Source organism: Diceros bicornis, chromosome 31 (assembly GCF_020826845.1).
Source record: "Diceros bicornis minor isolate mBicDic1 chromosome 31, mDicBic1.mat.cur, whole genome shotgun sequence".
NCBI classification, from domain to species: domain Eukaryota; kingdom Metazoa; phylum Chordata; class Mammalia; order Perissodactyla; family Rhinocerotidae; genus Diceros; species Diceros bicornis.
In genome coordinates, this window is record NC_080770.1 from 23,150,000 (window position 1) to 23,173,436 (window position 23,437).

Below are 23,437 nucleotides of genomic sequence, written 5' to 3' on the forward strand. Positions count from 1 at the left end.
AACGATTGTTCCTGAGCTAACATCTATGCCAATCTTCCTCCATTTCATGTATGGGACACTGCCACAGCATGGCTTGACGAGCAGTGTGTAGGTCTGCACCTGGGATCTGAACCCACAAACCCCGGGCCACCAAAGCAGAGCATGCGAACTTAACTACTGTGCCACCGGGCTGGCGCACTGTGCCTTTTCTTCATTTTGGGGACCCAAGGAGCCCTTTGACCAGGTTGGTGCTGGAAAATCCACTCAGAAGCTCAGGTAGGTATGGTTTTATTGCCATGTCAACAGTGAACAGACATCGGAAACCACTTCCTGATCACTCTGCCACTGCACGTCAGAGGAAAAAAGTAGCTTGGCTCTAGGCTATATACAGCAGAGACCCTTAGAGCAGCTGGGTCGCCAACTTTAGAGAAGTTTCTGGAGCTGAGTCCAGAACAGTAACATGCCAGTGTCCCAGTCCCACAGTGTCCCATGCCACAGTGCCCCTGCTTCAACCCTAAGACTTGGATACCTTTGGCCCTTGAACACATAGCCGCCTCTTCTCGCAGGACTTGTTCTCCTGTGGCTCTAAGCCCTGCTTGGCCCACACCTTCATTAATGTCTCTCATTTCCGCATCCCAGCTTCCTGCTGGCTCCAAATGAGAATGTGATAACCTAGGAGGAGTGAGACCAGTCTGATTCAAACCTTCCATTATCAGTCTCTGAGAGCTTGGGGCTTGGCCAAGGGAACCTAGGACTTGGTAAGGAAATACCAGGAAATTGGACAGCAGCCAGGCATTGCCATGACCAAGACAAAGCAAGAGGAATGGAGGGCCTAGACCAAAGAGACCACTGTCTCCTGGTTATCTTCTTTATTGACTACTACCCTGGGGTGAATGTGGCAGGGTAGCAGGGCTAAGCTGAGGTTAGCCTGCATTGAACTTTGAGGAGTGGGTTGGGCTTGGCCAGTCTGAGATACAACCTACTTCACTCACCCATCACAGATGCCAGCGTGTCCCCAATGGGATTGAACTCATTGAGCTGCAGAGACAAGGGGATAAGATGAGGAGGGGGTGAAGGTATTGGCAGAGATAAAGACGAGCACCCAAGGACTAATTTCTGCTTATATTTGGTCAATAAGGTAGGTTAAATCCCTACTTCCTCCCATCATTATTTGAGGTCCCAAGCCTCACCGAAATGATACCAGAAGATTCTGGGTCATAGAGTTGATGCATCATCTTCCCTGAGCTTCCATCAAACACATCGATCGTCCTTAATTCATAGGGGGTACAACTTTTGAAATTAGGATCTGGGTATCGGCCCACGACAATGAGGTTGTACCGAGGATGCCAGGCTGCCTAGGAGATGCAGAGGCCGGTCATGAGAGTAAATGCAGAACACTATCAAGAGGGACATCAAAAGTATTCTTTGCCACTAACAACAATTGTTAATACAACTGCCAACAATTTAATAATGGAGACAAGACCTATATGAAACTACAAGAATGGTTCAATTGTGTGTACATCTACCATTGCAAATTTTAAACCCCCAGCTGGCCTCCCTGGCCCTTAGGACACCTTCAAGGCCTTCTCTCTCTTCTGCATTTCCTGAGATCATATGAACTGATAAATGTTTTAACATCAGCCTGACCCAGATATTAACCAGAGGTAAGCATAAAGCCTCTGGTAACCAAAACCAAACAGGACATGAGTTCTGAAGTAAGCCCATTACTGTCCCTCCTCTATCCACGAAGAGTTGAGTATGAAATGACTAGTGGCTGAAAGGGGTAGGAAACCTATGTTCCCCAGATTACCCCACCCATAACCTATCTGGCAGTTATAATGGAATGTCAGAATCAGATGGGATTATCCTAGGAAAGCTTCTCAAGGAATTTTTGAAGGAGGATAGACATGGTTAGCAGGAAGGAAGAAGTAGTGCATGCAATGGTTTGGAAATAAGCCACTAACAAGTCCTCGGAAGCTGTAAGTTGGCCTGGCCGGATATGAAGTGGGGGATGAGGACAGATGAGTCAATGGGAACACCAGCTGGTGAAGGACCAGGTTATTACGGTGAAGGACTTGATGTTATTAAGAGCTTGGATGTGATCTGAGGTATGTGGAGGCCACTCTTAACACTACATCACCATTTACTGAGTACTCAGCAGGTGCTAGGCATGGTGCTTTAAGTATACTCATTCATCCTCACAACAGCCCGTCAGTTAGATACTATTATTCCCTTTTCATAGATGAGGAAACGGAAACCCCAAATTTAAGTCATTTGCCTAAAGATTCTAACCCAGGGGTGTCTGCCTGCCTGAGGTCAGTGCCCCCACCACTATGCTATACTGACCAAAGAAGTACAAGCATGAAACCTGGAGATCTGAAGAGGGGCTGTGGGGCTGTGGTTCTGGAAAAGAATATCAACTAGGAGAGCAGAAGAACTGGCAGAGTCAGACTGCGTGGGGGCATGGGCAGGAAGGAATCGCAAGACTTGAAGACTGTAAGCCTAGGGGAATGAGGCGAGAGAAGGCTAAGGTTAGCTTTGGATCAGCTACACACACAGTTAACTGCAGCTGAGGGCAGGACAGAGGATTGAGATCTTAGAGAATGCCCAGTGAGGAGATCGGGGCTGGGCTGAAATAACAGGAAAATAGCTTATCAGAAAGACAGAAAACCCAGCAAACTTCTGCAAATGGGATTGCAGAAGTGGGACCAAAGGAGCAGAGGAGCGAGGGGATGAGACTGCTTTGTGTCAGGGCAGGAAGAGATCTGGGATTAAAGGCTTCCATATCTGCCCTCTCCCTACCTTGCACAGACCCAATCTGTCCCGTGATCACAGCTCCCCTCCCTCCATCACTTACCTTGATGGGCGTCAGGTGCTGGAAGTGGCGGTGAGGGTGTGGGATCAGGGTCAGGGGGCAGTCCCACTGGGAGGCCGAGTAAACCCGGATCTCGCTCTTCTGGTCAGTGGTCAGGAGCTGGGCTCCGTCAGGACTGAAACAAGCTGGCAAAGTGAAAAGCCCCTGAGCTAAAGAAACCACAGCCCCCTGTTGTCCTGGCCCCTCACAGGCCTTCTCTTGCAGGGGCTCCCTCCCTCCTGCTCCTCTCTCCACAGGGGTGGAAAGGAGGAGGTGAACCTGGGCTGTGAACAAAAACATTCTAGAAACTCAGCAGCTGATGGGGGCAGCTAGAGTCAGAAAGGTCCCAAGACATCAGCTTGGCTGATGCTCTCAGGGGTCGAGGTTTGACCTAGCAGCTTCTACACTGGATGGAAAACCCCAGAAGCGGTCATGTGGGCAGCCTGCAGGAAGGACGAAGTCTGGTATATCACACCTGCGTTGACAGGATGCCTGTGCGGCAGCGAGTAGAGGAAGCTGGATTTCCCTCTAACCTGGCGCAGGTCCCAGATTTTCACTGTTTGATCTACGGAGGCTGTGGCCAGGAACCAGTCACAGCACGGGTTCAGGGCCACATGGGTCACTTTCTTTTTGTGCATTCTCAGATTCCAAAGCTGCAGAGAAGAGCTCGGTTCAGGAGGGGCACAGAACCGAGGCTGGGGGTATGGGAGGGACAGAGAGGGTCTGGGCTCCAGAGAACGCACCTCCTTGCCATCCATGTTCAGCAGGACCACGTGCCCCACGTTGTCTCCTGTGACCACCATTCGGCTTTGGGCAGACACATCAAGGCTGCAAAACCAGAAGCTGGAGGGAAAGACTGTGCTGTAAGATTCTTGGGGACAGAGGCAAGGTCCATTTATTCACTGTTGCAGCTCTGGTGTCTAACGCATAGTCAATATTCACTCAATATTTGTTGAATGAATGAATGAACCTGTCCTGCTATGGACTCCCGATGAGGAACACTCAGACTTATCCACACCAGACAGAGGGTATGGGGGTGATGGGGCTTAGAAATTTGTGCAGTTACTGCTGGGCCCAGGATCCTCAGCTAGTAAAAGTCCCTGAAGCAGCGAAACCTCAGAGCCATAAGGCAAGTCCTAGCCTGCCCCCTACAGCCCTGGGTTCTGAGAAAGACTCCTTTATTGCTCTCTCCTTTCACTCTGCACCTGTGAGCCAAAGATGACAAACCAAACAGGGACTGCCCAGTTTTATTCCACAGAGCGTGCTAGAAAGGAACTTCTGCCCCCTTCTGAGCATTGAAGGAAAAAAGCACACACAACCCAGAAGCTCTGTCTTGCTCTTTTGTCCCTCAGACTACTTGAGGACGAAGGGATTGGATAGGGGGTGCTCAGGGATCCTGATGCCCAGCGAGGAGAGCTCAGATTCACATTTTTCTGTCAAACCCTCAAATCCTTGCTACACTGCCTTTTGTATCCCCTATGAACATCTTTAAGAGGGAGGGTTTCTTGGGGAAGAGTAACTTGGAGCTGAGTCTGTCCAGTCACCTGTCCTGACTGCGCGGATGTTTCTTACCCCGTGGGCAGCCCAGGATGACATGCAGTGCTAGTCAGACTCCCACACCCTCAATTCCTTAGGGAGCAGTTAGTCGTGTCTCTGGCTAGAAATCAAAGTGATAAGCATTTTGTAGTTTCTCCAGCCACTTGCTCTTGGGGAGTCCAAAGTGCTTTATGGACATGATTCTATCCATTTAAGCTTCTATCAAGGACCTGGTTGGGTCATTACACCCCAGCAAATGTAGGGAATAAAATCTGAAGTTCTTAGTTCCTGCTCCAACCTTTAAGTGGCTTTTGAGGCCAACACCATGTTGACTTATCTAGTGAGAATCAAGGTCCAATCTAATATAGGAATGACGTACAGAAGAGCTTCAGCCCTTCCCTTGCTGAGAAGAGCTGAGGCTCTGGAACCCCTCCCCAAAGCAGTAACCCACCTGGACCAGAGTAAGAGCAGCTAAAGAAAGAGTTTGAGAAAGAGAGGGAAGGGTGAAAAGTGGCTAACACCTTTCCTTTCTTCCCTGTGCCAGGTCTGAGTAAAAGAAATAGGATCTGGGTGCTCTCGCCAGAACTACACCAAGAACCTCGAAGCCCTTTTCCCTCCTAGTTAACTACTCACTTGAGAGTGTCATAGCTGGTAAAAACTCGGAGAGTGTTGCCTTTAAAGTCTTGCAGCCTAGTTGTTCCCTCCATTGAGGAGGTGAAAAACTGGTTGGTATTGAGAGGGTTAAACTTCAGCCCAGTGATGCTCCCTCCAGCTCCAATCTAGCACGAGGAAGAAAAAAGCCAGTGAGTGATGAAGGGCCCGGAAGAGGACGAGGCCTGGGTACACGTGCTCTGCCCCAAAAGAAGAGCCAGGCAGCCAGCAGTTGGGGCCAGGCCAGCTTAGATGCCTAGACACTAGGATGCTCTCCACAGTGCCCTTTATTTCTTAAGGTTTTAGTTTTAATTTTATTTTTTAAATTAACATACAGCAAATTTGGTTGTTTTTGGTATACAGTTCTATGAATTTTAACACATGTATAGATTTGAATAACCGCCACCAAAATCAAGATTCAAAACAGTTCTGTCACTCCCTAAAACTCCTCATGCTCTCCCACTGTAGTCACACCCTGCCCCCAACCTTCTCCCCTGATCTGGTCTCCATCACTATGGTTTTGCCTTATATAGACTGTCATATAAATGAATCATATGGTGTGCAGCCTTTTGAGACTGGCTTCTTCATTTCACTAAGCATAAAGTCCCTGAGATTCATCCAAGTTGCTGTGTGTATCTATAGCTCGTCCCATTTTATTGCTGATAAGTATTCCTTGTGTGGATGTACCATAGTTTACCACAAAGTGCTCTTTTTAGAAGAGCTTCAGCTCAGACTAGTGGCTGGGTTAGGAGGGCAGGAGTCAGATCTGAGCTCCTTCCTACTTTTTCGAGACATCCCAGACAATGATGATGAAAATAGTCATGATAACATCAATAACGTAACTTTATTAAGTGATGATTATGAATCAGGCACTGTTTGAAGAACCTGACATCCCCAAGAGCTCCTATTCCACTTCTTCCTTGTGCTGCTGCTAGCGCAGCCTCACAGACCTCCACGGGGCCTCTTCCACGACATTCACTTAACTCGCTCAACATAATAACTGGCACCTTCCATTTCCTCTCTAAAACATTCTAACCAATTGCCATGGTCTGCCAAACCCTTGCTGCTAGTAAGATAATCTGCTCCCACCAGCTGAGTTCTATGCTTACCAAGGGTTAGTTGTGTTCGTTCTTAAACCTGTATATGCCAGATGTACTTTCCACTGTAATTATGTAATCTAATTAAACATATAACTTAATTACGTTATTTAGTAAACATTTAAACTTTAAACATTTAATTAAATGTAATTTAATGAAACTGATGAAATAAATGCAAAAAGAAAGACCACTGTTATTTCTATGAAAGCCATGTTGAATGCTTTGGAAAAACTAGATAAAAGGAGTTGCTATAAATAATAGTTGTCAAATCAATCATGAGTAAGATACTTATAAATGATTAGGGTACGAAATGCTAAAAAGTTTAAAAGAATCTGCAATCAGATGGCTTCACAGCTATCTTTAAATTACGTCTCCACTTTAGGGAAATAGAAACTAGACCCTATAAAGAATACATTATGGGTGTGGTTTATGTCAGACCAGGTGAACCCTAATCAGCAGACCCTTAGTCCAAGAAAGGGACTGGCCCTATGTCAAAGCATTAGTAATAAACACATACATGAACATTTCAAGTTAAAATGCACAAGTGTTCTTCTAGCAAGGGTAGACTAAGTGGTTATGACCAACTCTTGCACTGAGAAGGACTAACAAAACCTGGGAAAAATACAAAAAATAAATATATTTGAAATTTCCAATTCCAGTGATGGTGGGGTAGCTCGTGTCAGGCCAACCTTCTGTTGAGAACAACTAGAAAAGGAAGATAAAATATATGTCTTTAAAGAAAAGGTTTTGAAGTCAACGGAGAGCTATTGAGGCGTCAAGGACTTGAAGACCAAGATCCTAGCGAGGAGAGAAGCAGAAAGGTGAGCCTGACATTTGCAAGCTGCTTTTCCTGTGGAGGCATATGCAGATTAGAGAGCTGCGGCTGAGAGGCAGAGAGGAAAACTGCCTATAAGCGGGATAGAAAGCGGTGGCTTCAAGTCTGAGAAGCCGAGCAGAGGTTTTGTCAGGCTCACAGGGCGAGAGCGGCCAAAACCGGAGTTCAGACCTGCTGAGGAGGAGAGATCGTGGGAAAAACCCAGCTTTTAGTTAGGACCCCTGACACCCTAGAAATAAGAGCAAACTAGAAATAGACCATCCCTCACAAAGACTGAAGTCCAGATTCCAATAATTTCAATCTCCAATCACATTATGGTGGTCTGCTTCCACCATACCCACCTGCCAGAGGAAAAAAATTCATTCTCTCTGAAGGAAAATACCACCACTCAGAACTTCAAATTATCACTACAAGTTTTCATACACAATGCTTGATATTAAATCTAAAATTATCCAGCATATTGGGAGACAAGACCAAATAACCAATAACTAAGAGAAAAAAACAACAGCTGAAAGACACTCACAGGAGATCCAGATATTGGAACTACCAAACACACTTTAAAATAACTGAAATTGATATACAGTAAAAACAGAGCTAATTTAAAAATGGACAAAGGGTTTGAATAGACATTTCTCCAAAGAAGACATACAAATGGCCAACAGGTATATGAAAAGGTGCTCAATATCACTAATCATCAGGGAAATGCAAATCAAAACTACAATGAGATATCATCTCATACCTGTTAGAATTATCAAATGACAATTATCAAAATGACAAAAGATAACATGTTGGCAAGGAGGTGGAGAAAAAGGAACCCTTGTGTTAGTGGGAATGTAAATTGGTACAGCCATTATGGAAAACAGTACAGAGGTTCCTCAAAAAATTCAAAATAGAACTATCTTATGATCCAGTAATCCCACTTCTAGGTACATATCCAAAAGAAATGAAATCAGTATCTCAAAGAGATACCTGCACTCCTGTGTTCACTGAAGCCTAATTTACAACAGCCAAGATATGGTAACAACCTAAGTGTCAGTCAACTGATGAATGGATAAAGAAAATGTGATATGTATACATATATGAATATTATTCAGCCTTCAAAAAGAAAGAAATCCTGCCATTTGCAACACAGATGAACCTGGAGGAATGGTTATGTAAGTAAAATAAGCCAGATACAGAAAGACAAATACTGCATGATCTCACTTATATGTGGAATCTAAAAAAAGTTGAGGGGTGGCCCCGTGGCTTAGCGGTTACGTGCGTGCGCTCCGCTACTGGCGGCCCGGGTTTGGATCCCGGGCGCGCACCGATGTACCGCTTCTCCGGCCATGCTGAGGCCACGTCCCACATACAGCAACTAGAAGGATGTGCAACTATGACATACGACTGTCTACTGGGGCTTTGGGGGGAAAAAAAAAGGAGGATTGGCAATAGATGTTAGCTCAGAGCTGGTCTTCCTCAGCAAAAAGAGGAGGATTAGCATGGATGTTAGCTCAGGGCTGATCCTCCTCACAAAAACAAAAAAATAAAAATAAATAAAAATTAAAAATAAAAAAAGTTGAACTCATAAAAGCAGAGAGTAGAATGGTGGTTGCCAAGGCTGGGGGAATGGAGGATGTGGGGAGACGTTGGTCAGAGGGTACAAAGTTTCAATCATGCAGGATGAATAAGTTCTGGAGATCTAATGTACAACTGGTGACTATAGTTAATAATTCTGTGTTGTATACTTGAAATTTGCTAAGAGAGTAGATCTTGAGTGTTCTCAGCACATACACACAAAAGGTAACTATGTGAGGTGATAGATGTTAATTAGCTTGATTGTAGTAATCATTTTGCAATGTATACATGTATCAAAACATCACATTGTACACCTTAAATATATACAATTTTTATTTGTCAATTATGCCTCAATAAAGCTGGAAAAAAAACAAACAAGTGTTGGTAAAGATGCAGAGAAAGTGAAGCCCTCCAACGTTGCTGGTGGGAATGTAAAATGGTGCAGTTGCTTTGGAAAACATTTTGGCAGTTCCTCAAAAAATTAAACATAAAGTTCCTATATGACCCAGCAATTCCACTCCTAGATATACTTCCAAGAGAAATGAATATGTATGTTCATGCAAAAACTTGTCCACAAATATTCATAGCACCTTTATTCATAATAAAATAAGAAAGGCTAAAATCAATGACTTAAACATCCATCTCAAGAAGATGTAAAACTAACAGGAAACTAAAGCCAAAGAAAGTAGAGGAAAAAATAAAAAACAGAAATTAATGAAACAGAAAACAAATATACTGTGGAGAGAATGGACAAAGCCAAAAGTTGGTTCCATGAAAAGATCAATAAAATTGATAAATCCCTGGTGAGACTGATCAAACATGTAGGCACAAATAACCAATTTAACCTATGGGGAAATGAACATCAACATAAATCTTAGACATTTTAAAAGATAATAAGAGGATATCATAAACAATCTCATGTCAATAAATTTGAAAATTTAGATGAAATGGGCAAATTCCTAGAAAAATACAAACTTGCTGGGGCCAGCCCGGTGGTGCAAGCGGTTAAGTGCGCGCGCTCTGCTGTGGTGGCCTGGGCTTCAGCGGTTCAGATCCCCGGCGCGCACCGACGCACCGCGTGTCAAGCCATGCTGTGGCGGCGTCCCATGTAAAGTGGAGGAAGATGGGCATGGATGTTAGCCCAGGGCCAGTCTTCCTCAGTGAAATGAGGAGGATTGGCAGATGTTAGCTCAGGGCTGATCTTCCTTACACACACACACACACACACACAAAAATACAAACTTGCCAAACTGACAGAAGATGAAAGAGAAAATCTTAACAGTCTGATTTCTATAAGAAATTGAATTCACAACTAAAAACTTTCCTGCAAAATAAATTCCAGATCCTGGTGGCTTCACTGGTGAATATACTAAAAATTTAAGGAAGAAATAATATCAATGTTATTTTTTAACTTTATTTTTAAACTATCTCAAACTCAGAAAAATTGCAAGAATAGCACAAAGAATTGTTTTTCTGGAACCATTTGATAATAAATTGCCAACATGATGTCTCATCACCCTCAAATACTTTACTGTGTATTTCCTACAAAGAACATCTCCCTGCATAACCACAATAAGACCATCAAAACTTAGGGGTAAAGTAGCTCAAACTTATAGAAACAGAAAGTAGAATTGTGGTTCTCAAGGGCTGGGGGGAGGAGGAAATGGGGAATTGTTATTCAATGGATATACAGTTTCAGTTTTACAGGATGAAAAAGTTCTAGAGATCTGTTGCACAATGTGAAAAGTTAATACTACTGAACCGTACTCTTAAAAATGGTTCCGATGGGGGCCGACCCGGTGGCTTAGTGGTTGAGTGCGCGCGCTCCGCTGCTGGCGGCCTGGGTTCGGATCCCGGGCGCGCACCGACGCACCGCTTCTCCGGCCATGCTGAGGCCGTGTCCCACATACAGCAACTAGAAGGGTGTGCAACTATGACATACAACTATCTACTGGGGCTTTGGGGGAAAAATAAAATTATTAAAAAAAAAAAAATGGTTCCAATGGTAAATTTTATCTTGTGTGCTTTCACTACAATTTTTAAAAGAAGTAGTATCACTTGCTACAGATATAATTGTAAAGGTAAAAAAGAAGGGAAAAAGAGCAATTTTATTTATTTATTTATTTTAGTGAGGAAGATCAGCCCTGAGCTAACATCCGATGCCAATCCTCCTCTTTTTGCTGAGGAAGATTGGCCCTGAGCTAACATCTGTGCCCATCTTCCTCTATTTTTTATATGTGGGATGCCCACCACAGCATGGCTTGATAACCGGTATGTAGGTCCGCACCCGGGGTTCCGAACCTTCGAACCCCAGGCCACCAAAGTGGAGCACACAAACTTAACCACTACGCCACTGGGCCAACCCAAAAGAGAAAATTTGAATGAGAAAATGGAATATAACTAATAAACCAAAACAAAAAATGATCAGTGTAGTTTACCACATTAACAGAATAAAGGATAAAAATCATATGCTGATAACAAAAAAGTATTTGATGAAATTCAATTATCACTCATGATAAGAATTCAGGCAAACTAGGAATAAAAGGGGAACTCAATCTGATAAGAGGTATTTAAACACAAACATGTTTTAAAAATAAATAAGCTCTGAGGTATAGTTTCAGTTCTCCCAAAAGAACAGAAAACAGGTGTTCAAACAAAAACTTGTACATGAACATTCATAGCAGGTGTATTCATGACAGAAAAGGTAGAAACAACCCAAATGTCCATCAATAGATGAATGGATAAATAAAATGTGCTATATCCATACAGTGGATTATTCAGCCATAAAAAGGAATGAAGTTCTGATACATGCTACAACATGGATGAACCTTGAAAACATTATGCTAAGTGAAAGAAGCCAGACCCAAAAGGACAAATATTGTATGATTCCATTTACATGAAGTACGTAGAACAGTCAAATTCACAGAGACAGAAAGCAGATTAGTGGCGCTGGGGAGTAATAGGGAGTCATTGTTTAATGGGTACAGAGTTTTATTTTGGGATAATGAAAAAGTTCTAGAGACGGATGATGGTAATGGTTGTAAAACAATGTGAATGTACTTAACACCACTGAATTGTACGCGTTAAAATGGTAAATTATATCTTACAATAAAAAGAAGCAGAAATCATACTTAATGATATAATATAAAAGCTTTCTATGATCAAGAACAAGACAAGGATGTCTTTTATAGCCAATATTCAACAATGTACTAGTGGTGTAGCGGTTAAGTTTACATGTTCTGCTTTGGTGGCCTGGCATTCACCAGTTCGGATCCTGGGCGAGGACCTACTCACCACTCATCAAGCCATGCTGAGGCAGCGTCCCACACAGAAGAACCAGAGGTACCTACAATTAGGACATACAACTATGTACTGTGGCTTTGGGGAGAAAAAAGAAAAAAAAAGAGGAAGATTGGCAACAGATGTTAGCACAGGGCCAAACTTCTCAAAAAAAAAAAGTAGGCTGCTGGTTTCTTTAAAAAAAACCAATGTACTAGAGGTCTTTGCCAATGGAATAAGGCAAAAAAGAAGTATGGGTAAAGGAAGAAATCAAACTCTCATTATTTTTATTTTTATTTATTTATAAATAATTTCATTTATTTATTTTTCCCCCAAAGCCCCATTAGATACCTGTATGTCATAGTTGCACATCCTTCTAGTTGCTGTATGTGGGACGCGGCCTCAGCATGGCCGGAGAAGCAGTGCGTCGGCGCACGCCCGGGATCCGAACCCGGGCCGCCAGCAGCGGAGCGCGCGCACTTAACCGCTAAGCCACGGGGCTGGCCCTCTCATTATTTTTAGATGACAGGATTGTGTAAGAAAAAAATTTAAATCTTCAGATAAACTATTAAAATTACTAAGTGTGGATTTCTGCTTCCAACTATGATGGAGTATCAGAAACCAGATATATCCTCATGCCTTAAACAACTAGAAAAATGGACAAAACACATGAATTAAGTTTTCAGACATTGGACAATAGGCAGCAGAAGACAGGAAGGAAAGAAATGAGGTAGCCCCACAATTGGGCAGCTTCCTGCCTAGATACAGGATCCAGGCTGCACCATAGGGAGTGAGGACCCAGACAGCCTAGCAGTCTCACTGAGCTGAGTGGACAGAGTCTGGGAAAGCCAACATGGCAAGAATTTGTAGGGCAAAATGCAGGGGAGGAGGGAGACACACAGAGAGAGCACTCTGTAGATTTTCAGAGGGGCCCTCTCAAGTCTTCGAGTAAGTATTACTGTGCAAATGTGCATGAGGAAAATATCCACAGCTATGGGGGGAAAACACCAGAAATGAGAAGGAGGAGAAATCCTCAGAACAGTTTGTAATCTCAAAATTCACAATGAAAAGATTCTTAATCTACAGAACATTGACTCCTCAGAAAGGTGCTGCCTCAGGGTGAGGCCAACTTACACCTAGACTACAGGCTGCCTTGGACTCATGCTAACTGAGGTAGATTGAATAATGGTCCCCTACGATGTCCACGCCTTAATCCTTGGAACCTGTGATTATTACCCTAGGTGACAAAAGGGACTTTGCATATGTGGTTAAGATCTTGAGATAGGGAGATTATCTTGGATTATCTGGGTGGATTTGATATAATCAAAATGGTCCTTATAAAAGGAACCCAGAAGGAGTCAGACTCAGAAGACAAGGCAATGTGATGATGGAAGCAGAAATTGGAGTGATGCACTTTGAAGATGGACGAAGGAGCCACAGCCAAGGAGTTCAGATGGCCACAAGAAGCTGAAAAAAGGAAGGAAACAAATTCTCCCCTCAGAACCTCCAGAAGGAACCAGCCCTACCAACACCTTGACCATAGTCCAGTGAAAAGATTTCAGACTTCTGACCTCCAGAACCGTAAGAGAATGAAATTGTGTTGTTTTAAGACACTAAGTCTGTGGTAATTTGTTATAAAGGCAATAGGAAACTAATACACTAACTCTATTAACAAAGCTTAAAAGCAAACCTTGAAGGTATCAAACTGATTACAAGTAACTTAACTGCACCCCAGAAGAAGGCCCAACAATATTTAAAAGAATACAACAAAATCCAACACCCAATAATGTAAAATTCACAATGTCTGGCACCCAATGAGAAATTACCAGGCAGGCAAAGAAGCAGGAAAATATGACTCATAACCAGAAAAAAATTCAATCAATAGAACAGACTCAGAAATGACACAGATGATAGAATTAGCAAAGACATTAAAATGACTATTATGAAAATACTCCATATGGTCAAGAAAGTAGAGGAAATAATGAACATGAAGAGAGAAATGGAAGATATAAAAAAGACCCAAATTTAATCTCTAGAGATGATATACAGTATCTGAAATGAAAAATACATTGAATGGGATTAATAGCAGATTAGATATTACAGGAGCAAAGATCAGTGAACTTGAGACATAGCAATAGAAGCTATACCAAATGAAAGAGAGAGTGGGGAAAAGATAAAAAAATGAACAACCCATCAGTGACTTGTAGGACAATGCTCAGTAGCCTAAAATATATGTAATAGGAGTCCCAGAAAAAAGTGTGGGGGGGCACTACTTGAAACAATAATGGCCTAAAATTTTCCAAATTTGATAACTATGAACCCACAGATCCAAGCTCAACGAACCCCAAGCAGAAGAAACATATAGAAAAACACACCAAGCAAATCATAATCATTTTTAAAGCAGCCAGAAGAAAAAAGAAAAAATCATGTAAAGAAGAACATAAGAATGATAGCAGACTTCACATCAAAAATCATCTTTAAAGTACTGTAAGGAAAAAAAAACTTGTGAACGTAGAATTCTATACCCAGCTAAATAAAATATCTTCCCCCTGCAAAAAGGCAAAATAAAGACTTTTTCAGACATACAAAAGGAAATGCATCACCAGCCAACCTACATTATAAGAAAGGTTAAAGGAATTTCTTCAGGCAGAAGGAAAATGTTACCAAAGGAAATCTGGATTACCCAAAGGAATGAAAAGCACTAGAAATGGCAAATATCTGGGAAAATATTAAAGTTTTTCTTTTTTCTCATTTAAAAAATATCTTTGGGGGGGCAGGCCTGGTGGCGCAAGCGGTTAAGTGCGCACGCTCCCCTGTGGTGGCCCGGGGTTCGCCGGTTCAGATCCCGGGCGCGCATTGACACACCACTTGTCAAGCCATGCTGTGGCGGCATCCCACATAAAAGTGGAGGAAGATGGGCATGGATGTTAGCCCAGGGCCAGTCTTCCTCAGCAAAAAAAGAGGAGGATTGGCAGATGTTAGCTCAGGGCCAATCTTCCTCTCTCTCTCTCACACACACACACACAAATAAAATAAAATAAAAAAATAAAAAATATCTTTAGGGGCCGGCCTGGTGGCACAAGCGGTTAAGTGCGCGCGCTCTGCTGTGGCAACCCGGGGTTCGCCGGTTCGGATCCCGGGCGCACACCGACGCACTGCTTGGCAAGCCATGCTGTGGCAGCGTCCCATATAAAGTGGAGGAAGATGGGCATGAATGTTAGCCCAGGGCCAGTCTTCCTCAGCAAAAAGAGGAAGATTGGCAGATGTCAGCTCAGGGCCGATCTTCCTCACAAAACAAAAAATAAATAAATAAAAATAAAAAATATCTTTAAAAGACATCTAACTCTACAACCCAGCCACCTACAACTAGGTATTTACTCAAGAAAAATGAAAACATATATCCACACACAGACTTGTACATGAATGTTCATAGCAGCTTTATTTCCAATAGTCAGAAACTGGAAAAAATCCAAATGTTCTTCAGCAGGTGAACAGATAAATAAATTGTGGTATATTGATACATTGGAACACTACTTAAAGAAAAAAAAATTGATACACACAAAAATGTAGATGAATCTCAAATAATTATACCGAGTAAAAGCCAAGAAAAAAAGGAGTATATATTGTATGTACCCATATATACAAAAGTGTAGAGAATGCAAATTAATCAATAGGGACAGAAAGTAGACCAATGGTTTTCAGGGAACAGGAGAGAGGGTAGAAAGGGATGGATTACAAAGAAGCATGAGGAAACTTTGGGGGAGACGGATATATTCATTATTATAATTGCAGTGATGGTTTCACGGTTGTATATGTATGTCAAAACTTATCAAACTCTACACTTTAAACATGTGCAATTTATCACATATCAATTATACCTCAATAAAGATTTAACAAAAAACAAAAAGATAACTGACTATATAAAGCAAAAATATTAATGTATTGTGGGGTTTATAATATATGTAGAAGTAACGTAGGACAAGGAGAAAAGGAAGAAAATGGAAGTAAATATACAGTTGTAAGATTCTCACAATACCACTTACAATGAAGTGGTATAATATCATCTGAAGGTTCACTCTGATGAGTTAAAGACGTATATCATAAACCCAAGAGAAACCACTAAAAGAGAGAAAAGGAAGAGAAGTATACCTAATATTATCCAACAGTGGAGATAAAATGGAGTCATAATAAGTACTCAACCAAAAAGAAGGCAAGGAAAAAAGGAAAATGGAACAAAGAGATGGGACAAACAGAAACAGCAAGTTGACAGATTTAAACCTGATCGTATTTATAATATTAAATGTAAATAGCCAAACACTCCAGTTAAAAGGCATATATTATCAGCTTGGATTTTTTAAAAATGCTGTCTACAGGAAACCAATTTTACATACAAATACACAAATAGGTTAAAATAAAAGGATGGAAAAAGATATACTATGCAAACACAAATCATAAGAAAGCTGGAGTGGCTATATTAACATCAAACAAAGATCTCGGAACAAGAAATATTACCAGGGATAAAAGGAGACACCTCACAATAACAAAGGGGGCAGTTCATCAAAAGGACATAATTCTAAATGTGTAAGAACCTAATAACAGAGTTTCCCACTGCTTGTATTCCAAAAGTAAAGGAAAATAGACAGATCAACAATTTTATAGTTGGAGATTCCAATATTCCTCTCTCGATAATTGATGAAAGACAGAAAATCAATAAGGACATAGAATATTTAAATAACATTATCAACCAAATTAACCTAATTGACATTTGGAGAATAATCCACCCCAAAACAGCACAATACATGTTCTTTTCAAATGCACATGGCACATTTACTAAGATAGTCTGTATGCTGGGCAATAAAACAAATTTAAAATGTAAAAGGCCTGGATGTTTTCTGTTCATAACAGAATTGAACTAGAAATCAATAATAGAGAGATATCTCAACTATCCGTAAATATTTGGAAATTAAACAACATATTTCAGAATAACCCAGAGGTCAAGAAGAAATCATAGGGGCTGGCCCCGTGGCGTAGCAGTTAAGTGCACGTACTCCGCTGCTGGCGGCCTGGGTTCGGATCCCAGGCGCATACCTACGCACCACTCATCAAGTCATGCTGTGGCGGCGTCCCACATAAAGTGGAGGAAGATGGGCACGGATGTTAGCCCAGGGCCAGTCTTCCTCAGCAAAAAGAGGAGGATTGGCATGGATGTTAGCTCAGGGCTGGTCTTCCTCACCAAAAAAAAAAAAAAAAAAGAAAGAAAGAAAGAAATCATAAAAAATTTGGAAAATAATCTGAAGTGAATGAAAACAAAAACACAACAAAATCTGTGAGATGCAGCTAAAGAAATACTTAGAGAGAAATTTATAGCATTAAATGGTTATACCAGAAAAGAAAAAAGGTCTCAAATAATCTAAGCTCATCTTAAGAAACTAGAAAAAGAGCAAATTAAACCCAAAGTAAAGCACAGGAAAGAAAACAATGGGGCAAAAATCAATGAAAAAGAAAACAAAAAACAACAGAGAAAATAAAATCAATGGAACTAAAAGCCGGTGCTTTGAAAATATCAATAAATTTGATGAACCTCTAGCAAAACTGATCAGGAAAAAAAGAAGACACAAATTACTATTATCAAGAATATGAGGGCCGGCCCCGTGGCTTAGCGGTTAAGTGCGCACACTCCGATGCTGGCGGCCCGGGGTTTGGATCCCGGGTGCGCACCGACGCACCGCTTCTCCGGCCATGCTGAGGCCGCGTCCCACATACAGCAACTAGAAGGATGTGCAACTATGACATACAACTATCTACTGGGGCTTTGGGGAAAAAATAAATAAATAAAATTAAAAAAAAAAAAAAGAATATGAGGGGGACATCACTATAGATCCTGTAGACATTCAAAGGATACTAAGGGAATACTATGAACAACTTTATGCCACTAAATCCAACAATTTAGATAAAATGGACAAATTACCTGAAAGACAAACTACCAAGCTCATTAAAGAAGAAACAGATAACTTAAATTGCCCTATATCTATTAAAGAAATTGAATATATAGTTAATAACCTTCTAACAAAGAAAACTCCAGGCCCAGATGGCTTCACTAGTGAATCCTATGAAAAATTTAAGAAATAGTACTAATTCTACACAAATTATTCCAGAAAATACAAGAGAAGGGAACACTTCCAAACACTTTTTATGAGGTCTACATTATCCTGATACCAAAACCAAAGGCATTACAAAAAAAAAAAGGAAATTACAGCATATTTTTAAGTGATCATCATCTGGTATGATATGATTAAACTAGAATATGATATAATAAGTAAAATACAACAGATTCTAGGATGATATATTTATGTAATAATCTAAGTAGAAGTATGGGTGTGTATAACAGTGTACACAAAGAAAGATGCCCAAAATGGGATTTCAGGTAATATTTACTTTATACTTTTCTCTGTATTGTTTGAATTTCTTATGATGAGCACAGGTCATTTTTATAATGAGAATAAAATAAAGTTATCTTCATTTTGAAAATGTAATACACGTTCCCTTGCCAAGGGGCTGAAAGATGTAAAGATCAGAGCCAAGGTCAGATAACTAAAGAATGAAGCACTGCTGCTCCCCCAGGCACTAGTCTCAAATCAACCACTGTCAGGATCTGGGAGTAAAACACAGACGGTTCCCCAGACCACCGTACCCTTCTTCTGCTCCAACCTAGCTTCCTGCCAGTCTCGAAGTTCAAAGGCCCAGAACAATCTCCACAATCATGTAAGGAAACTTCACTCAAATGCACGTTATAATAAAGGGTGATGGAAACCAAAAGCAGCCTCAGCCTGGCACTTGTTTAAAGCAGTTCTCATTCCCCTTTTGGTCAGGAGGCTCTTCCCCTAGGACACTCTTAGGCTACTTCTTAAATCTCTCTATTCCTATCTCCCGGATTTCTAGAAAAAAACAAATCTCTTTCTGCGTGGGCTCTGGATTCCAACTTCGATTTAAAGCTGCCCCTCCTGGGCCGACCCCGTGGCTTAGCGGTTGGGTGCGCGTGCTCCGCTGCTGGTGGCCAGGGCCCAGATCCCGGGCACGCACCGAAGCACGGCTTCTCCGGCCATGCTGAGGCCGCATCCCACATACAGCAACTAGAAGGATGTGCAGCTATGACATACAACTATCTACTGGGGCTTTGGGGGGAAAAATAAATAAATAAATAAAATTATTAAAAAAAAAAAAAAAAAGCTGCCCCTGGTGGTCGCCTGTCTCACCAGCCGGGCAGGAAGCCCACGGAGCTCTGTCCCCCGCGCTCCCCTGTGCCTTTCTTCTAGCTTCAGGCACTTTTTTCTTCAACACTCATCTCATACCTTGAATCCTAATCTCCAAGCCTGTCTAAACTGGCCTTTTCTGATGGGCTGCTTTCCAAATTTTCCGCTTAAGACAACTCATCCTGGGTGCACCCTTGGCCTCTTCTACCTCTAAACCAGAGATGGAAAAACTGAGCTGAAGGGGAATCCAGAGCACAGGTGTGTTTTGTTTAGCTACAGAGCATGTTTAATTTTATTTAGTTCCCAACATTGAAAATCAGGATATTTTAAAAGGAAATCCTTGTGCTATGTTGATGGGAATGTAAAATGGTGCAGCCTCGATGGAAAACAGTATGGGGGTTCCTCAAAAAATTAAAAATAGTTACCATATGATCCAGTAACTCTAATTCTGGGTATACACCCAAAAGAACTGAAAGCAGGACTCGAAGAGATGTTTGTACACCCGTGTTAATAAGAGCATTATTCACAACAGCCAAAAGGTGGAAGCAACCCAAGTGTCCATTGACAGATGAAGAGATAAGCAAAATGTGATATATACATATAATGGAATATTATTCAGCCTTAAAAAGGAAGGAAATTCTGACACATGCTACAACACGGATAAACCTTGAGGATATTATGCTAAGTGAAATAAGCTAGTCACAAAAGGGCAAATACTGTATGATTCCACTTAGATACCTAGAGTAGTCAGAACCATCGAGACAGAAAGAAGGATGGATGCCAGGGGCTGAGGGGAAGGAGAAATGGAGACTTAGTATTTCATGGGTACAGACTTTCACTTTTGCAAGATGAAAGAGTTCTGGAGATTGGTTACACAAGAAGGTGAATGTACGGAATGCCACTGAACTGGACGCTTAAAAATGGTTAACATGGTAAATTTTATGTTATGTGTATTTCATCACAATTTAAAAAAATCAGAACTTTTCATGTAAAAAAAATCAGGATTTCAGGCTTCATTTGAAAAAAAATCAGATCTGACACCACAGGACCTAGATTCTTGCTTATCAACAATTTCCAGTTTACCACTGACCCCACCCCCCTACATCATTCTTCTCTTTTATCTATTTGGCTTCTTTAGGCATGTGAGTTTGCGGCTCCTGCTCTAAACCCAGAGCGTCATTTTCACAGTACAGTCATGTGCCACAAAACGACGTTTTGCTCAATGATGAACCGCACATACGACGGTGGGTCTCATAACATAAGTACCATATAGCCCAGGTGTGCAGTAGGCTATACCATCTAGGTTTGTGTAAGTACACTCGGTGATGTTCACACAACAAAATCGCCTAACGAGGCATTCCTCAGAACGTATCCCTGTTGTTAAGTGACACATGACTGTACACTATCCTCCAATGTTAGCTCCCAGCTGGACAAGCTACGGGTCTTTGGTGGAAGGGCCAACACCCTCACCCCTTGGCAATTGATGATAAACCCCAGCACGATTAAGACCATCCCTAATAAATTCTATGCCAAACCTTGCCCCAAAACAGCCTTTCCCCCTTTCTCTCCATTTATCTAAATATTGTTCTTCCTCACTCATCCATGAAGCCCTCTCTACTGACTCTAATTCGCAAGAGGTTCTTCCTTCTCTTGTGTTCTGTAGCATTTAGCATCCATACTGCTAGTTATCTTGTATGTATACATTCCATCTACCTAGTTACACTTCAAGCCTCTCATTCATTCAACAAATATAAAGCAGCTACCCTGCGCCATTGTTCTAGGCACTGGAGATACAGCGGTGAACCAGAAAGACAAGGTCCCTGCCATCACGGAGCTCACTTTCCAGGGGACAAAGACATACAAGTAAGTAAAACATTTTAGATATGATAAACATTGTGGGGGAAAAGTGAAGCAGGTAATGAGATAGGGAGTGACTGGGTGGGATGGGGGCTACTTTAGGCAAAATGGTCAGTGAAAGCCTCTTTGAAAAAGTATATTGAGCTGAGACCTGAATGGTAAGAGGGAGCCAGCCATGAGCAAAGACAGAGCAGTCCAGTCAAAGGGAACAGCAAGTGCAAGGACTCAGTTTCAGGGATAGAAATAGCTAATATGGCTAAAGCATAGGAAGTGAGGAGAGACAGCAGTATAAGAGTCAAGGTCAAGGAGGTAAGAGGAGGCTTAGATTCTATTCCATGTGGTGACTTACTGGAGGGTGGTAAATATTTTATACTACCTAATATTTTAAGGGCAGGCATTCAATAAAGATTTGAGTATCACAACCATTTACTTGTTTGAAAATACCCACGGTTACTTTTGATCCCAATCATCTCTTTGTTACTGGATGACTTTTCATTCCTTCAACAAACACTTCTTCAGCACTATCATCTGGCCCAGGGAACTGCTCACCCCTTTAATGAAGGTGGGTTTGTCCTTTGTGCCCAAGTTCCAGAGCATGATATCTCCCCCTTTGGAACCCACAGCCAGGGTGCTGGGGTGAGTTGGGTGCCATGCCAAGGAAGTGGCCCTCCTGTCAAAGGGGGCAGCCTTTTGGAATATCCGGTAAGAAGCCAGAGAGTGCAAAAAGGACTGCTGGAGACCCTGACACAGAGAGAAAAGAATTAAGATGAATTAAAACCCAAGTCTTGGATAAACTGCCAATCTCTGCCTCCTCCATAGATAAGCCCCAGGGCCAAGTCCTCCCACCAAAGGAAAACTAACTGCCCGGCCCTGTGCATGGAAATATTTGCAAAGTACATGAACTAACCTTCGAAAGCAAAGGGGCAGAGTGCATTCCAGCTGGGACCTTTATGGCATAGGACTTCTACCTGGCTGAGTGCCCGTAGGCCAGTCACCAAGATAGGGGTGATTTGACCCCTCTGACAACCCGCTGAACCAACCTAGCATCTAACTTTGGAGCATCCAGTAGGAAAAAGGCACCATGCAAACCCTTGAGTACTTCAGCCAGGAAGCGCCTCACCTGCTGTAGTGATGACCAGGAAGCTCTGCCCAGCTTATGCTGGTGGAGGGCCCTGACGATGCTGCTGCATGGTGGCGGGACCTGCAGACTAGCCAACTCCGCCCAAAGGCAGCTTGAGTCAAATCTTCTGCTAGAACCTGCCAAGCAGAACAAACATATTTTCCTCTCCGATCCCACTCAAGAAAGGTTTTTCTGCTGAAATCCCAGAAAGCCTGTTGTTTCATTCAGCATGGCCAATCTCTCTCATCACCTCCTAAGGCCTTTCCATGGGTGGCTCAGTCTCATCCAGTACAAGAAATAAATAGTGAGTAGGAATTCAGCCCGTTCCCCAAAATAGTCATTGCAAAATTATATACGATCTTGCAGGGTTCCTGAGAAATGAGTCAAAGAAAAACACAATGAAGTATACTACAGAACTCTTCCCAGTTTGGGTTGGAAACTCGTGATAGGGTCAGGTGACAGTTTTAAAATCACATAAAATGCACAATAAAAAGATTTTAGGACAGCATAGTGGAAGTGACTGTTTGGGATAAGCAGTATCTTTAAATCCTATACTAAAATAATGTAGAGGTGACCCGTTGGTGTCCCCAAATCCAATCTGTTCTCCTGAAAACCAGCAGGATCCAGAGGGTCTGGCAGGGCTGTAAATTAACCAGGCTACTTTTGGTGAGGTAGATCCACCTAGAATAGGAATAAAGCAAGTCTGGATTACCAACAAGTATTTGAGGATCTGATCTCTATGAATCCCGCCTCTTGACAACCAAATTCTTTCTTCTCATGGACAAAAAACCACTTAATCAACAACTCCCTACTCTAGTCTTTTGAGTCCCTCACACTCCTCATAGCCCCAGGTTCAAGCCCGGACAAATCCCCGAGAATGAGTTTCGAAGGAAGGAAGGAAGGAAATGGAGCGCTCTCACAGCTGAAACCAACAACATACTGCTAACAAGCGTGACTATCGAAATTCAGCGCGCACACACCACCAGGCAAGGGAGGATTATTTTAAGCGGTCCTCGGTGTATAAAAATCCCGGTACAAACAAGGAATTTGCCAAGTCCGTTGTGTCTGTTGTAATGGAGCTCATCTGCCTCTTGCCATCACCTGAGGGGAGTTAAGCCCAAACTCTAGGGTCTCAAAGGACCTGCAGACAAAATGCATAGCCTGAGGCGTCCAATCCTTGGGACAGCTTCAGGAATTTAGGAGCACCCATCCCCCACTCCAGCCTCCTGCGTGAGAACCCCACATGGCAGCATTATGAAAGCAGCAGGCGCAGGCAGTACCGGGGCCCTTCGCACAGAGCTTTTTGGCCTCGGGCTCCAGCTCCCTGGGGCTTCTGCTCCTCTTGCTCTTGCGGCGCACAACCACCTCGGGGGTCTTCTGGGTTTCTGGGCGTTTCCTGGGAGCCATCGCGTCCTCCGTGCG

At 42.4% G+C, this 23,437-nt stretch overlaps 1 protein-coding gene across 1 annotated transcript; it reads right to left on the minus strand.

Moving 5' to 3' along the window:
- Window positions 1-251: 251 nt before the first annotated feature.
- DDB2 (damage specific DNA binding protein 2) lies at window positions 252-23,422 on the minus strand. The gene is made up of 10 exons (XM_058527009.1): window positions 23,296-23,422; window positions 22,016-22,152; window positions 21,445-21,636; window positions 5,003-5,148; window positions 3,577-3,676; window positions 3,309-3,486; window positions 2,837-2,979; window positions 1,170-1,334; window positions 972-1,017; window positions 252-651 (listed from the first exon to the last, which is right to left on the minus strand). The coding sequence occupies exons 1-10, from the start codon at window positions 23,420-23,422 to the stop codon at window positions 602-604; spliced, it is 1,284 nt and encodes a 427-aa protein (XP_058382992.1). The 3' UTR covers window positions 252-601.
- Between the last annotated feature and the right edge of the window lie 15 nt (window positions 23,423-23,437).